At 36.7% G+C, this 17,338-nt stretch overlaps 1 protein-coding gene across 1 annotated transcript in view; it reads right to left on the reverse strand.

The window, feature by feature from the left end:
* Nucleotides 1–6,750: 6,750 nt before the first annotated feature.
* LOC137398520 (alpha-1,3-mannosyl-glycoprotein 4-beta-N-acetylglucosaminyltransferase A-like) overlaps nucleotides 6,751–17,338 on the reverse strand; it is an 83,398-nt gene continuing 72,810 nt past the window's right edge. Inside the window, exons 12-14 of the mRNA XM_068084639.1 lie at nucleotides 15,709–15,848; nucleotides 10,876–11,024; nucleotides 6,751–7,766 (exon numbers count right to left, since the gene is read on the reverse strand). Of these exons, the coding sequence (XP_067940740.1) occupies nucleotides 7,749–7,766; nucleotides 10,876–11,024; nucleotides 15,709–15,848 (307 nt within the window). The 3' untranslated portion in view covers nucleotides 6,751–7,748. The remainder of the gene's footprint in view (nucleotides 7,767–10,875; nucleotides 11,025–15,708; nucleotides 15,849–17,338) is intronic.

The raw sequence follows: 17,338 nt of genomic DNA on the forward strand, positions 1-17,338 counted from the left end.
CAGATTAGGATGTCACTTGATACATAAAATCGATAATGGCTCGTTTTGTAACGCTTGAAAAGCTCTCAACTACGACAATAATATGAAGTGCCTTTGCTTCACCAGTTTTCTGTTAGTAAATGCACAAACCCAGCTCTAAATGACCTTTAGTCCCACTTCATACTGTGAGAACAGCAGGATTAGGTAACTATGTAACCTACTATGTAGCTGTAAGATACAGCCTTGTTTGAAAAATAAATTTCTCGCTTATAAAATTGTTGCTCTTGTGAATTTAGCCAATAGCCATAAATTTTAAATTTATGAATTACTTATTAAAATAATCTTCATTTTGTTCTGATTTTAAATATGTAAACCAAACGGCTGTAAAAATGTTTTTGAATAAATATGTAGGCCAAAGTCTGAATATTTCCATTTTTTAATAGTTGAAGATAATAATCTGTACAGCTATGATCATACTACATACATCTTTATTAGCTCATTTCAAATCATACAAGTATATTACTTACCGTACTTATATTTTGTCTGGTGCGTATAACTCTGCTTTTAATGTAAGCTAGCTTTTTGGGACAGGTAATTTTTTTGGGACAGGCAATTTTTTGGGATAGGCAATTTTTTGGGACGGGCAATTTTTTTGGGACGGGCAATTTTTTTGGGACGGGCTATGTTTTTACTGAAGTCAAACCTCTTATGATAGCCCATGCTGATACTTGCATATTTTTGGGACGGGCTATGTTTTTACTGAAGTCAAACCTCTTATGATAGCCCATGCTGATACTTGCATATTTTTGGGACGGGCAATGTTTTTACTGAAGTCAAACCTCTTATGATAGCCCATGCTGATACTTGCATATTTTTGGGACGGGCAATGTTTTTACTGAAGTCAAACCTCTTATGATAGCCCATGCTGATACTTGCATATTTTTGGGACGGGCTATGTTTTTACTGAAGTCAAACCTCTTATGATAGCCCATGCTGATACTTGCATATTTTTGCATAAAATTCAAGTATCAAAATTTATACTTTTATTTACAGCTCTGAAAGAGAAAGAAGGTGAAAGAGAAGATGTTACTAAAAACTTACCAAAATGCTTTTTGTTTGGATTTGTCTCCACTGCCGGATATGTTAACTCATTTTACTAAGATTATTAAATACAAAACACTGAATGGTTTAAACCTCTTCATACATCACTGATAGGTTTCAATACTCAAGTAACATATATCTACAACAAGGGGATTTCGTTTTGGACTTACCAAAGGATGTACTCAATAATTGTATTGCTGATAATTTTAATCTTTTGACAAAAGAAATAAGATGTAGGCCTAAATTTAGAAGTTTCGGAATATTTTTCAAATTTATAACTTTAGCAGCTATAATTTTTTCCTTTATGACATGACAATCCCCTTTTATTTATTTATTTTTTTCTGGTACTGTACATGTATGTAAAAAAAAATTCTATAAAGTAGATAATGAACTCCTCAATCTAGCTATCTTCTATCTCTATCTATATATATATTTCTCAAAGTCCGTGAGTCGTCTGTTGGAAATCCGGCTATAGCTATTATTAGAACAGCTGAGCTGGACAACAATACAGACTCAAAGTCATGGCTTACAGTCATTGGAAGCCTAACCTTATTAACTAGCCTAGTGGAGTTTTCCATTGGCAAAATGCCAGGCTACTAGCTTGAGAGGTACAGTTGTTTAACAAAGTTTTAAAACCTTTTCAGTTGTTTTTATTTTTCTCCTAATTTATTTCAACTACACAAAACACTTCTCTCATGATATGTACTTTGAAAGTTAGAATGCCAAATGTTGTTATATGTTAAATACAAATCAATTTTCTGTCCAAAGACTCTTCTATTACACGGGCAACGCCGGGTGGCGCAGCTAGTTTATATATATATTTCAAAGTACGTCTGTCTGCATTACGGCTATAGCTATTATTAGAATAACTGTGGCTGGACAACAATGCTGATGTAACGTCATGGAGTACAGTCAATAGAAGCCTAGCAGCTCACGAGTTTTCCATTGACAATGTGCCCGGCTAATAGCCTGAAAGTTACAGTTGTTTGACAAAGATTTAAAACCTGTAGTTGTTTTTAATGGACTAAAATCATATAATTGTTAACCAAATAATGTGTCATTGTAATCATAGCAAAACAGACTATATTTATCCATTACTAGCTAATCATTTTATATTTGCATTCAAACACCTTTACATTTTTATTTGTCCTCCTAATTTATTTCAACGAAGCACTTCTTTCAAGTCATGAAGTTTGAAAGAGGAAATTTCATGAGGAAATGATTTTATTATTATAAAATCATTTCCTCATGATATGAAGTTTGAAAGTTACAGTTGTTTGACAAAGTTTGAAAACCTTTACAGTTGTTTATATTTCCTTTTAATTTATTTCAAATACAAAAAACACTTCTATCATGTTATGTACTTTGAAAGTTAGAATGGGAAATGTTATTATAAGTTAAATACAAATCAATTTTCTGTCCAGACTATTTATTACCCAGGCAACGCCGGGTACCACAGCTAGCAAAAACTATTTATGGATTTTTTGACTGAAACTTTGCATTCGGAGGTTTGACTGTAACTCTGCATACAGAGGTTTGACTGTAACTCTGCATGCAGAGGTTTGACTGTAACACTGCATTCAGAGGTTTGACTGTAACTCTGCATTCAGAGGTTTGACGGTAACTCTGCATACAGAGCTTTGATTGTACCACACTGCAGAAATGTAAACTAAGGAAGTACTTTGTACTTTGTACACCTTCAGTTGTTTCATAGCAATAATTTCATATTATATGATAACTGATATTTGTAACTAAGTGTTATAACGCAACTGTGCATTCGGTCTATTCGCATATTCTTACTGAAGTTCGACAGACAATTACTATCATTTACTGTCAATCTCAGATTCAAAACTGCTTCTGCAAAGAACATTTGTACGCTGCACTGTATGAGTATTATATATTGTATATATGTACATATATGTATGCATTGTATGTGTATTATAAACAGTGAAGCAGATGGAGGCAAAATTCATGATTTTCTAAAAATATAAAAGTTAAAATGTGAAGAAACTGGAGCATCAACCCGGCAGCACTTTGTACTTTGGTATATGTACAGTAGATCCTTGGTACATGTACAGTAGATCCTCGGTACATGTACAGTAGATTCTTGGTATATGTACATGTACCAATAGATCATTGGTACATGTACAGTAGATCCTTGGTACATATACAGTAGATCCTTGGTACATGTACATTAGATCCTTGATATATGTACAGTACATCCTTGGTTTATGTACAGTAGATCCTTGGTACATGTACCATAGATCCTTGGTACATGTACAGTAGATTCTTGGTACATGTACAGTAGATCCTTGGTATATGTACAATAGATCCTTGGTACATGTACAGTAGATCCTTGGTACATGTACAGTAGATCCTCGGTACATGTACAGTAGATCCTCGGTACATGTACAGTAGATTCTCGGTATATGTACAGTAGATCCTTGGTACATGTACAGTAGATCCTTGGTATATGTACAATAGATCCTTGGTACATGTACAGTAGATCCTTGGTACATGTACAGTAGATCCTCGGTACATGTACAGTAGATCCTCGGTACATGTACAGTAGATTCTCGGTATATGTACAGTAGATCCTTGGTACATGTACAGTAGATCCTCGGTACATGTACAGTAGATTCTTGGTATATGTACAGTAGATCCTTGGTATATGTACAGTAGATCCTTGGTACATGTACTGTAGATCCTTGGTACATGTACAGTAGATCCTTAGTACATGTACAGTAGATCCTTGGTACATATACTGTAGATCCTTGGTACATGTACAGTAGATCCTTAGTACATGTACAGTAGATCCTTGGTATATGTACAATAGATCCTTGGTACATGTACAGTAGATCCTTGGTACATGTACAGTAGATCCTCGGTACATGTACAGTAGATCCTCGGTACATGTACAGTAGATTCTTGGTACATGTACAGTAGATCCTTGGTACATGTACAGTAGATCCTCGGTACATGTACAGTAGATCCTCGGTACATGTACAGTAGATCCTTAGTACATGTACAGTAGATCCTTGGTATATGTACAATAGATCCTTGGTACATGTACAGTAGATCCTTGGTACATGTACAGTAGATCCTTGGTACATGTACCATAGATCCTTGGTACATGTACAGTAGATTCTTGGTACATGTACAGTAGATCCTTGGTATATGTACAATAGATCCTTGGTACATGTACAGTAGATCCTTGGTACATGTACAGTAGATCCTCGGTACATGTACAGTAGATCCTCGGTACATGTACAGTAGATTCTCGGTATATGTACAGTAGATCCTTGGTACATGTACAGTAGATCCTCGGTACATGTACAGTAGATTCTTGGTATATGTACAGTAGATCCTTGGTATATGTACAGTAGATCCTCGGTACATGTACATTAGATCCTTGGTATATGTACAGTACATCCTTGGTTTATGTACAGTAGATCCTTGGTACATGTACCATAGATCCTTGGTACATGTACAGTAGATTCTTGGTATATGTACAGTAGATCCTTGGTACATGTACAGTAGATCCTCGGTACATGTACAGTAGATCCTCGGTACATGTACAGTAGATCCTCGGTACATGTACAATAGATCCTCGGTACATGTACAGTAGATCCTTGGGACATGTACAGTAGATTCTTGGTATATGTACAGTAGACCCTTGATACATGTACGGTAGACCCTTGATACATGTACAGTAGATCCTTGGTACAAGTACAGTAGATCCTTGGTACATGTACACTAGATCCTCAATTTTATGACGGTTGCAATTTACGACTTTCCATGGTTACCCCGCACCTCATGAGAAATATAAAATAACTTGAAATGCATTTCCGTCTTGCACTGTCTAGCATCGTGAGAAACGTAACCAATTGCAAACTAGTTGACATTGCACAGCGGATAGATACGCTGTGATGGTAGTGCACAGCGGATGGATACGCTGTGCACTACCACACAACGGATGGATACGCTGTGCACTACCACACAGCAGATGGATACGCTGTGCACCACCACACAGCGGATGGATACGCTGTGCACTACCACACAGCGGATGGATACGCTGTGCACCACCACACAGCGGATGGATACGCTGTGCACCACCACACAGCGGATGGATACGCTGTGCACTACCACACAGCGGATGGATACGCTGTGCACCACCACACAGCAGATGGATACGCTGTGCACTACCACACAGCAGATGGATACGCTGTGCACCACCACACAGCGGATGGATACGCTGTGCACTACCACACAGCGGATAGATACGCTGTGCACTACCACACAACGGATGGATACGCTGTGCACTACCACACAGCGGATGGATACGCTGTGCACTACCACACAGCGGATGGATACGCTGTGCACCACCACACAGCGGATGGATACGCTGTGCACTACCACACAGCGGATAGATACGCTGTGCACTACCACACAGCGGATGGATACGCTGTGCACTACCACACAGCGGATGGATACGCTGTGCACCACCAAACAGCGGATGGATATGCTGTGCACTACCACACAGCGGAAAGATACGCTGTGCACTACCACACAACAGATGGATACGCTGTGCACTACCATACAGCGGATGGATACGCTGTGCACTACCACACAGCGGATGGATACGCTGTGCACCACCACACAGCGGATGGATACGCTGTGCACTACCACACAACGGAAAGATACGCTGTGCACTACCACACAACGGATGGATACACTGTGCACTACCACACAGCGGATGGATACGCTGTGCACTACCACACAGCGGATGGATACGCTGTGTGGTGGCGCTTAGTTAGGAAGACTGAGTCACATAGTTTCACCGTTACGCCATTTTGGTTGTGCTTGGCCATTCTTTTTTCTTTCGTGTTTTATCATTTTTGCGAACCTTTTGCCATTTGTTATGGCTCCAAAACGGAAGCCAAATTTTTCATGAAATGGCCAAAAAGGCCATTTTCATGGAAGTCAAATTAAAAATTATCAAGCGATGGAAAAACTTTACAGTATTTACAGTACAATGTACTTTACTGTACTTTGCAGTACTTTATTCGTGGTGTTCCGATTTACCCTGAAATTCGAATTACATTTACATGTGTAAGAATGGATCAACGACGCAAGCCGGTGGCACCCTTTGTACTATTTTTTTCTGACAAGAGATTCATTCTTGCCGAAAGGATAGACAACCAAATTTTGTTAGAAATATTAAAATATAGTTTCAACTTATCTTCCATACAGTGGCAATTTAATTTGCTCGATATAACCACGTGAAATTTGTCTGAGACACTACAACGTAATACGACATCACTCCTAACTTTTACCAAGTTAACTAAAGCAGCTGCCTACTTCAAATCTTAGTAATTAGCCTCTCCACTTTCTAGCTAGTGTTTTCCCCACTTCTTTGTAAATGGCGTCTCCATCTTGGTAATTGTCTTCTCCCCATCTTAGCAATTATTTTCTCCACATCTTAGCCCTTGCCCTTTCCATATCTTAGCATATGCTCTCTCTACATCTTAGCAACTGCTTTTTTGATATATTAGGAATTGCCCTTCTCTGATTCTTAGAAATTTCTTTCTATATGCCTGTTACCAACTGTCTACCAACCGCCTGTCCAACAGCATGATTAAACAGCAAGAATTGACAAAACATAAATCATCAGCCCAACGAACGTATTATTGCAAAAATATTTATAATAGGAAATGAAAACTTTGAAACTAACATGAAAATGTAACGAGAAGGATGTCAAAGGAAGTGAAAAACAGCAGTTACGCTATCAGCTAACACAAACACAAACAAAAACTTGCACCATTTCATGCAGCAGTGAAAATTACTTGAACTTTTCAACTTTGATGCAATGGAAACAATCAAACCATCACAAAAACAATCATATATAAATAAAATTTTAATGGAAATTTTGCAGAAAGGAAAGATGTAATGACCCGCTATAACCAATATAACCAGCGCCCCAATACCACACTGTGTGCCTTAATTATCACTCATCAGCATTAATGAAGGAATCATGCAGTTTAATCTTTGCAAATCATGGCACAAACAAAACAAACACTAGAAACAGGTGTGTAATTGGAAAACAGAAAATGTCTATCACTAGTTATGGTCATCAATGATTATCAATTGATACGAAAATTGCAATATGACTATTGAAATCAGATGATATACAGCATAGCGAAGCCCTAATAAAAATGTGTATTACTAGTATTTAATACTCTATGTGTCAGGAATATACAGTGAATAGCATTACCTGCGACACCTCACTAACTTTGAATGGGCCAAATTACCTGGCAAATGACTGGAATGAATTGGAGTCGTTCCACATAACATAAAAATATAAAGATTGACTCTCGCGGATAACAGTCCCCTCAAGGCCACTTATTTCTAACAACACATGGAAACTAATATTAATTTTAATTCACTTGCAACAAAATGCATCGGCAATGATCGTAACTTCTGAGTATTTCGGCTGTGAACTCCGATATATAGAAAGATAACAGTTGAAAGAGCTGCCCACGTCGTATGTAGGTGTAATCAGAGAACTGAGATGTAGAGAAGGTAATGCAGAGAAGAAAGAGGTTGGGAGAGAACAGGAATCCTTCCTTGAATAGATGAGCTGAATGGGCAGAGACCCAGCTGCCATGTCACGTTGCGAACCACAGCTACAACCAATAAGTCATAAGTAAATTTGAGAAAAGCTGATCGCTACAGGCAGTTGGACTGAAGAACTCGATGCGCAGAGCAGCGAACAAACAATTTTTATTGATACTGTTCAAGTTTTAAAAAGTGAAGCAGTTTTATCACATGGCAGAGCAGCCTGACGGCAGCGGAGCCTGAAGGCAGCGGAGCCTGAAGGCAGCAGAGCCTGAAGGCGGCGAAGCCTGAAGGCAGCGGAGCCTGACGGCAGCTAATTACAAGCAGTTCAACCTCTGTACCAGAAACCACTATCTCTAGATTCTAGAAGCTAAAGTTTCAAAAATAAATTGTTACAATTTTGAAGCCATTCTGATTGTTACGATTCTGATTGTTACGATTCTGATTGTTACGATTCTGATTGTTACGATTCTGATTGTTACGATTCGGATTGTTACGATTCTGATTGCTACGATTCTGATTGTTACGATTCGGATTGTTACGATTCTGATTGTTACGATTCTGATTGTTACGATTCTGATTGTTACGATTCTGATTGTTACGATTCTGATTGTTACGATTCGGATTGTTACGATTCGGATTGTTACGATTCTGATTGTTACGATTCTGATTGTTACGATTCGGATTGTTACGATTCTGATTGTTACGATTCTGATTGTTACGATTCTGATTGTTACGATTCTGATTGTTACGATTCTGATTGTTACGATTCTGATTTTTACGATTCTGATTGTTACGATTCTGATTGTTACGATTCGGATTGTTACGATTCGGATTGCTCCGATTCTGATTGTTACGATTCGGATTGTTACGATTCTGAATGTTACGATTCTGATTGTTACGATTCTGATTGTTACGATTCTGATTGTTACGATTCGGATTGTTACGATTCGGATTGTTACGATTCGGATTGTTACGATTCTGATTGTTACGATTCTGATTGTTACGATTCTGATTGTTACGATTCTGATTGTTACGATTCTGATTTTTACGATTCTGATTGTTACGATTCTGATTGTTACGATTCTGATTGTTACGATTCTGATTGCTACGATTCTGATTGTTACGATTCTGATTGTTACGATTCTGATTGTTACGACTCTGATTGTTACGACTCTGATTGTTACGATTCTGATTGTTACGATTCTGATTGTTACGATTCTGATTGTTACGATTCTGATTGCTACGATTCTGATTGTTACGATTCTGATTGTTACGATTTTGATTGTTACGATTCGGATTGTTACGATTCGGATTGTTACGATTCGGATTGTTACGATTCTGATTGTTACGATTCTGATTGTTACGATTCGGATTGTTACGATTCTGATTGTTACGATTCTGATTGTTACGATTCTGATTGTTACGATTCTGATTGTTACGATTCTGATTGTTACGATTCTGATTGTTACGATTCTGATTGTTACGACTCTGATTGTTACGATTCTGATTGTTACGATTTTAGTATAAATAATGAAATAATTATGATTTGTTCCACAACTTCAAGCATTTTTACAAAGATATATATTACAAAGCGTATATTGAGGGAGTAGATAATATATAAAGTACATTGACGATTTTGTAAACAATCTAGGAGAGGCTAGGCTGGCGAATGTACTGCTTCTGTAACAATTCGTAACTAAGCCTTGTTTCTTTAGATTTCTGGTATATAAATATCTTGTGTGTATTATTGCAGCAAAATATAAAAATACAAAAGTAGCTTACTTAATGCATTGTGCCAAAAAATATAGTCAGTATTTCACACAACCAACAGTAGAAAACTAAGGTTGGTAACCAGGCGGCAATGTCAGATTTCCTTCGCTAATCTCGGGGTTTAATGTTTCGAACTGTTGTTTGGGGAAACAAAAAGGTCTACAATCATTTGTTCAAACTGTGACTTATTCGAGGTCAAACTATGACTTATTCGAGGTCAACTGTGACTTATTCGAGGTCAAACTGTGACTTATTCGAGGTCAAACTGTGACTTATTCGAGGTCAAACTGTGACTTATTCAAGGTCAAACATGATTAAGAACTGAGATTTGACTGATCTCTGTTAATGAAGTCTTAAATTTCCAATAGCCAGCATCCGTTGGACCAGCACTATCAGGCGGTGAAACTTACTTTATAGTTTTGTTTCGGCTTGGTCTAATCGTCTAGTCGTAATCTGATCATGTAACCCATTCTTGGTGAATAATTTCTGCAGCATTTTTCGATTATCACAGGTGACCAACAGGCTCGTCCTGTTTATCAGACAATGATATGTACTCCTTCGAGCTAAGGTTAAAAAATTGAACAAATTTTCATGGTAGGTTAAAAGATATCAGTGACAGCAGTACGATGACGATGAAATAGACGCGCAAGAACAATAGACATGGTTTTATTGAGTGCGTGAAGTATATTTGTGAAAATATTTCGACGAATAAGGTTGCATGAAAGTGTAAAGAGAAACCATCTCTCACATTTACGTCCCACTTGAGCCGTTTTGAAAAGAGAATCCAAACTACGGCGGTCTCGCGTGGCTGCGATTAACTGTTCGTTTTTAAATGTAAGGACAACGTCAGAGAAATAAAGAGATTCCAATCTACGACGGCTTTTCGTTTCTGATCTTTTAAGAGCTTGTAATCACATTTCCACATATTTGGCACCTACAGCACAACAGAGTAAGACATGGTGAATCTTTTGATACCAAATAACTGTAATGTGAATTTTGTTGCAAGTCAACCTTTAAGTTTCCAATAGCCAGCATCCGTTTGACCAACACTATCGGGCGGTGAAACAAAACGATTGTTGGAATACTTTCTACTCCATAAAAACCATGCTCATCGACGACGGAGTACATTAGGTCCAAGATTTGACCAAAGGTTTTACACAGACGAAATACTCTTCTATTGACTTACATATGTGAACCTACTTGTAGGTCAACCATAGGATTGTAAATCAATCAATGGTTTTGAGCAATTAGCTTGAGTTCCTAAGTTAGATATTTTAGGAGAGCCATTACATCTTTTGTATATGTATACATTCTTACCATGTTCTGTTAAAATTCATCACTACGCTATGGAAGATTGACAAGAGGAGACCGTATTTACTTTGCTTGGCATCAATAGCCACTCACCTCACTTATTATAAGCCAGTTCTGGCTCTCTACATGATTCATTATGCGGGCTGCTGTGATGAGCCCAAAGTTAGAGGGAATCACTCCCTCGGCTATAGTATATATGACATCATCATCGGCTTCCCTCTTCCCACTCGTGTTGAAGTATTCTATCAAATAACAAACAACTGTCTCAACATACGATGTTTAAAGGTTGACTTGCAACAAAATTCACATTACAGTTATTTGGTATCATAAGGTTCACCATGTCTTACTCTATTGTGTTGTAGGTGCAAAATATATGGAAATGTGATTACAAGCTCTTAAAAGCAAAAAACAAACATTTAATCGCAGCCACACGAGACCGCCGTAGTTTGGATTCGCTTTCCATAATGGCTCAAATGTGACGTAGTTGTTACAGGATGGCTTCTGTTTACACTTTCATGCAACCTCATTCATCGAAATATTTTCACAAATATACTTCACGCATTCAAAAAAAACCATGTCTATTGTTCTTACGCGTCTGTTTTATCGTCATTGTAATGCTGTCACTTTTCAGCACTGATATCTTATAACTTACCGTAAAAAATCGTTAAACTTTTTAACCTTAGCTCAAAAGAGTACATATCTTTGTCTGATAATCATGACGAGCCTGTTGGTCACCTGTGATAATCAAAAAGTGCTGCAAAAATTATTTGCGAAGTATCGGGTCACATGATCAGATTATAACTTGACGATTGAATAATGCCGAAACAAAACTGTAAAGTAGCGAGCATCTATATTTAATACGGGGACTTCGGTAAAACCCGAAGTGTTTGTCATAAACTAGTGCTACGATGTTTTATAGTGAGCTTTTTATTGGCCTTTCAGTACACCTAAGAACATCGCGTGACAAGACGATAACCACACTGTAATGACTACGTCAGATTATTCAACAGATTCCAATCTACAGCGGCTTTTCGTTTTTGAGCTTTCAAGGGCTTGTAATCACGTTTTCATGTATTTGGCACCTACAACACAGCAGAGTAAGACATGGTGAATCTTTTGATACCAAATAAATGTAATGTGAATTTTGTTGCAAGTCAACCTTTAACGTCTATCCACGAGTGGTTACTCTCGGTTAAAGGAGGTAATAACTTATGACCTCTACAAAAGGTGTTTAAGAGATGGCATGTTGCTCTGGAGTTTGACTGAATCGTACAGTAAAAACTTATCACATATTTTGCGTTTGTTAGCTTGTTTAAAATTAATTCAGACCAATCTAACTTACAGCTGACCTTAAAGAGCCATTCGTGTTAAAAATTAAAAGAACTTATCAGAAAGTTATCAGTTATTTTTCTATCATTTGAGATTTTTGTTGTTTTCACATGACTGACTACAAGGAAGTTTCAAGATTAAAATTGAAAAAACTTCATCGCGATAAAAATGTTCAGAAGAAATGGACTTCTCTAAAAATGCTGTCACTAGTGGCACTTCCTGTTTGTCCTTCTCATTAAGATATCAGCTAATGCATTCAAGTTGCAATATTAAACGTCTCTATGTACTTATTCTTATTCATTATTGTTGGAATAAAACTGATATTATAGCCTTTCAGGTGAATAAAGAGTTAGTTTAAAGGTTTAGCTAGAAATTGTGCCCCCTTGTGTTTCCCTCTAAATGCTCTACAAAACTCCAATGCCGATAAGATCGAATATTTATCACATATAAACAATATGCATGACTACTAACTTATAATTTTGGAGAAGTCTGGGAAGGCATCTTTTGTTTATTTTTCCCAAAGCATGAATATGAAACCAATCAAACTTTAGTTTTGGAACATTTTGTAAACAACACATAATCAAACAAATATTGTCTACAACTAATATTTAATGAATTTTACTTGGAGCTTTGTGATTGGTCAGCTAGGAGGAAATGATGTTTTCCCACTTCACTTCAAAGCAAACTTTTATTTTCATTGCCATAAATTATGAACTATTATATTTTATTATTAGTTACACATACATGTACATATTATATATACTGGCTGAATGTCTGGTATTGTTTGGGCAATAAAAGTCTTTGCACAGAAAGCTTATTTTTATATAAAATATGCAACATTTATTATTCTAACTTTTAAACTTCATACCATGAGAAAAGGGTTTTGTGTACAGTTCAAATAAATTAACATAAAAATGAAACAACTATAGAGGTGTATAAATGAAACAACTATAGAGGTGTATGAATGTAACAACTGTAGAGGTGTAATAATGAAACAACTGTAGAGGTGTATAAATGAAACAACTGTAGAGGTGTATAAATGTAACAACTGTAGAGGTGTATAAATGTAACAACTGTAGAGGTGTATAAATGTAACAACTATAGAGGTGTATGAATGTAACAACTGTAGAGGTGTATAAATGAAACAACTGTAGAGGTGTATAAATGAAACAACTGTAGAGGTGTATAAATGTAACAACTGTAGAGGTGTATAAATGTAACAACTGTAGAGGTGTATAAATGTAACAACTGTAGAGGTGTATAAATGTAACAACTATAGAGGTGTATAAATGTAACAACTGTAGAGGTGTATAAATGAAACAACTGTAGAGGTGTATAAATGAAACAACTGTAGAGGTGTATAAATGAAACAACTGTAGAGGTGTATAAATGAAACAACTGCAGAGGTGTATAAATGAAACAACTGTAGAGGTGTATAAATGTAACAATTGTAGAGGTGTATAAATGTAACAACTGTAGAGGTGTATAAATGTAACAACTGTAGAGGTGTATAAATGTAACAACTGTAGAGGTGTATAAATGTAACAACTGTAGAGGTGTATAAATGTAACAACTGTAAAGGTGTATAAATGTAACAACTGTAGAGGTGTATAAATGTAACAACTATAGAGGTGTATAAATGTAACAACTGTAGAGGTGTATAAATGAAACAACTGTAGAGGTGTATAAATGTAACAACTATAGAAGTGTATAAATGTAACAACTGTAGAGGTGTATAAATGAAACAACTGTAGAGGTGTATAAATGAAACAACTGTAGAGGTGTATAAATGAAACAACTGTAGAGGTGTATAAATGAAACAACTGTAGTGGTGGATCAATGAAACAACTGTAGAGGTGTATAAATGAAACAACTGTAGAGGTGTATAAATGTAACAACTGTAGAGGTGTATAAATGTAACAACTGTAAAGGTGTATAAATGTAACAACTGTAGAGGTGTATAAATGTAACAACTATAGAGGTGTATAAATGTAACAACTGTAGAGGTGTATAAATGTAACAACTATAGAGGTGTATAAATGTAACAACTGTAGAGGTGTATAAATGTAACAACTATAGAGGTGTATAAATGTAACAACTGTAGAGGTGTATAAATGTAACAACTGTAGATGTGTATAAATGAAACAACTGTAGAGGTGTATAAATGAATCAACTGTAAAGGTGTATAAATAAGAAATATCAGCAAGTAATGGCTAGATGGTCTATTCTACTACAATGGTTACAATGATTTGATACTGATACAATTAATACGAACTGAGAAAACAAAATAAAATCATAAAATATGCTGAATTAACAAAAACAATTAGCGTGTAGATAGAAAACACAGAGGAATTCCTACTCAAGAAAATACAATTGTCCATGTGAAAAGTATTAGCCTTTACAGATTTAGCGATCAAACCTTAGGAATAACCAAAAATAGCAGTGTAATAACACATTTGAAATTGAAATGGCACATTTGAAAATTACAAATTAGTAAAAAAAATTAGCTTTTAAAAATATCAAGCACAAAAGGTAATATTAATAAATAAAAAGTGCAGATTTAGGGTGAAAAGGATATAGAGTGTACGTAAGAGCAATGGGAATGATAAGAACGGCTTAGCCTTGGGCTACGTATTACGGCTACAGCCTTGGGTGCGTAGTGTCACAACTGGTCCGTTGTGTCACAACGATGAACATGTCACCAAAAGGTCAACAAAAGGTCACTAAAAGATAACAGCCCTGTCTGTGCAAGTTGATATACAGTGGAACCTCGGCGTTCAACCATAATTCGTTCGGAATTGGTGATTGAGTACCAGTTTATTCGCAAACCAAAACATATTTTCTCCGTAAGAAACAATCTTAAGTATTTTAATCTGGTTTGACAAAAAATACCTGATATATTAGAAGAATAGGTTTTTTGTTATTACTAAGAGCAACACAAAGATGTTTGAAACTGGCAAATATTACAGCAAACAAACTGTCTCCGTCTGTTTACTGTTTACTCCGTTACCGATCCGAGTTAAATGGACACTTACTAAATGATTGAGAAAGGCTGACGAGTGCGTATCGGCTCGACTCAGCTCATTTCTTTCTCACCATTATCCTGCTTGACTCAGCAAATTCGAATGCTGAAAATTGGTTCGAATTCAGATGAATATTCTACTTGAATTTTTTGGCCGAGCACTGCATGGTTCGAGTGAAGAGGAGGTCGACCGGCAAAGAGAAGGTCGACCGGCAAAGAGGAGGTCGACCGGCAAAGAGGAGGTCGACCGGCAAAGAGGTCGACCGGCAAAGAGGAGGTCGACCGGCACAGAGGAGGTCGACCGGCAAAGAGGAGGTCGACGGCAAAGAGGAGGTCAAGCGATAAAAAGGTCGAGCAATAAAGAAGAGCTCGGCTGAGTTTCACTGTAAACTTAGGCTTGTAAAATTCATGCTCTAATTACACTCCTTAAATTATCATAAATAATACACTGTAGACAATTGCAGGGAAATTTGCAACACAACTTTGCATTTCACGACGAAAATCACCAATAAGATCTACAAAAGTAAAAATGAACCAATAAGACCAATAAGCACCATTAAAGTAAAACAACTTACGAAAGCCAACAAAACCACTATTGTCCAACAGGAAGCTGTCCTTAGGTCTAGGAGCTTTGCCAAACACGGGCATAAATTCTAGAGACGAGTTGCCCAGTCGGTCATCTTTATGCTGCCTGTCCCCGCTGACTATTTTATAACTACAACAGACACGTATAGATTCAAAGACTTTTGATTGGCTAACCAAGATGCATCAGATGACTAAGATACCTGTAGACACCTAAGACACCTGTAGACACCTAAGACACTTGTACTGGGAGTAAGTGCTCTGACATCGCATCCTGAATCGCTGTTTCTCTAGAATGGTATGACTGATATAATATCGAAAAGAATCGGTACGTTTGCTTTTCTATGTTTCCAAGAATCTGTCACTTTAACCTCAAAAATATTGAAACTGTCCATTACAGTTGACAAGAGTAACTTTCACAGGACAACAGTAGTTGTAGTAGTATAGGTAGTTAGCAACAAACTACACCAGGTTAAAAAACCTTGACACCTCGATGCTGTTAACTAATCTAGAAAGTGACATGTATCACAGGTCTATCACACATGTCATTTGCTGTGTCATATATAAAATGCGTCACTTGTCAACTGCGTCACATGCCAAATGTCTCAAATGTCTCACATGTCATATGCTGAATGTGTCACAGATCAAATGTATCACACGTCAAATACTGTACAGGATGAATTTATTCGCGGAGTTACATTTCGCGAAAATTGTCTTTTCATGCAAGTTCGCGGATGAATTTATTAGCGGCTGAAAACTGCCACTCTCTAGGAAAAGTTAACTCTATTACGACTAGCAATAGAGTTAACCTTACACATGCGCGACTACGCGCATTGCGCGTTTTGTTTTCTATTTAGCTTACAACTATGGGTGGATCGTGCTAAGCTATAAATTTTTTGCTGCGTTCAGAGGTTTTCACGAATATTCATAGATTTGGAGGCCTTTGATGAACCAACAATTTGTGGTAAGTAATGAGTTTTTCACATTTACTAAATTAGTTGAATTTTACTTTGGTTCTTCGGTAAAACGCAATATTTATTTTTCCATCCCTACCGCTTCATTATTTGTTTTAGTGTGAGAGAGAAATTTTTCATCATACACGAAAGAACAATGAATGCAAGGGTGGTAGATGTCATTCTTAAAAGGTCACCAATCATTCAGGGAGGTCTTGAAATTGAAGTAGAAGTGGCCACAGCTTCTAACGAGGAGAATATATCTGTTTTAAAAAAGAAACAAAAATGCCTTTACGAGCACAAATCTTTGGCCAACCGGCAGAACTTTACAATAGTAAGCCACGAGGAGAGTTCTGATGATAACTTCCTTACCAGTCATGTAGTAGCGAGAGAATCGCCTTTAACATCTACCCAAGAAAGTGACAGAGCTGCTATTACCAAAATAACTAGTCAGAGAGCACCATTACATGCTAGTATTCACTTATCAAGAGTACCAGTTTAATTTTATTGCTAGATAACCACCATAATGACTAAACTGTTTATATTTACTCCATTCATCGTTTGTAAAATTTTATTTGTATTTGAAATATTTTATTTGTACACTCAAGTTTGTAATAAATTATAATATATCTATACATGAAATAAAATATATAATCTAATCATGTTTGCT

This window comes from Watersipora subatra, chromosome 6 (assembly GCF_963576615.1).
Source record: "Watersipora subatra chromosome 6, tzWatSuba1.1, whole genome shotgun sequence".
In the NCBI taxonomy this organism is placed as follows: Eukaryota; Metazoa; Bryozoa; class Gymnolaemata; order Cheilostomatida; family Watersiporidae; genus Watersipora; species Watersipora subatra.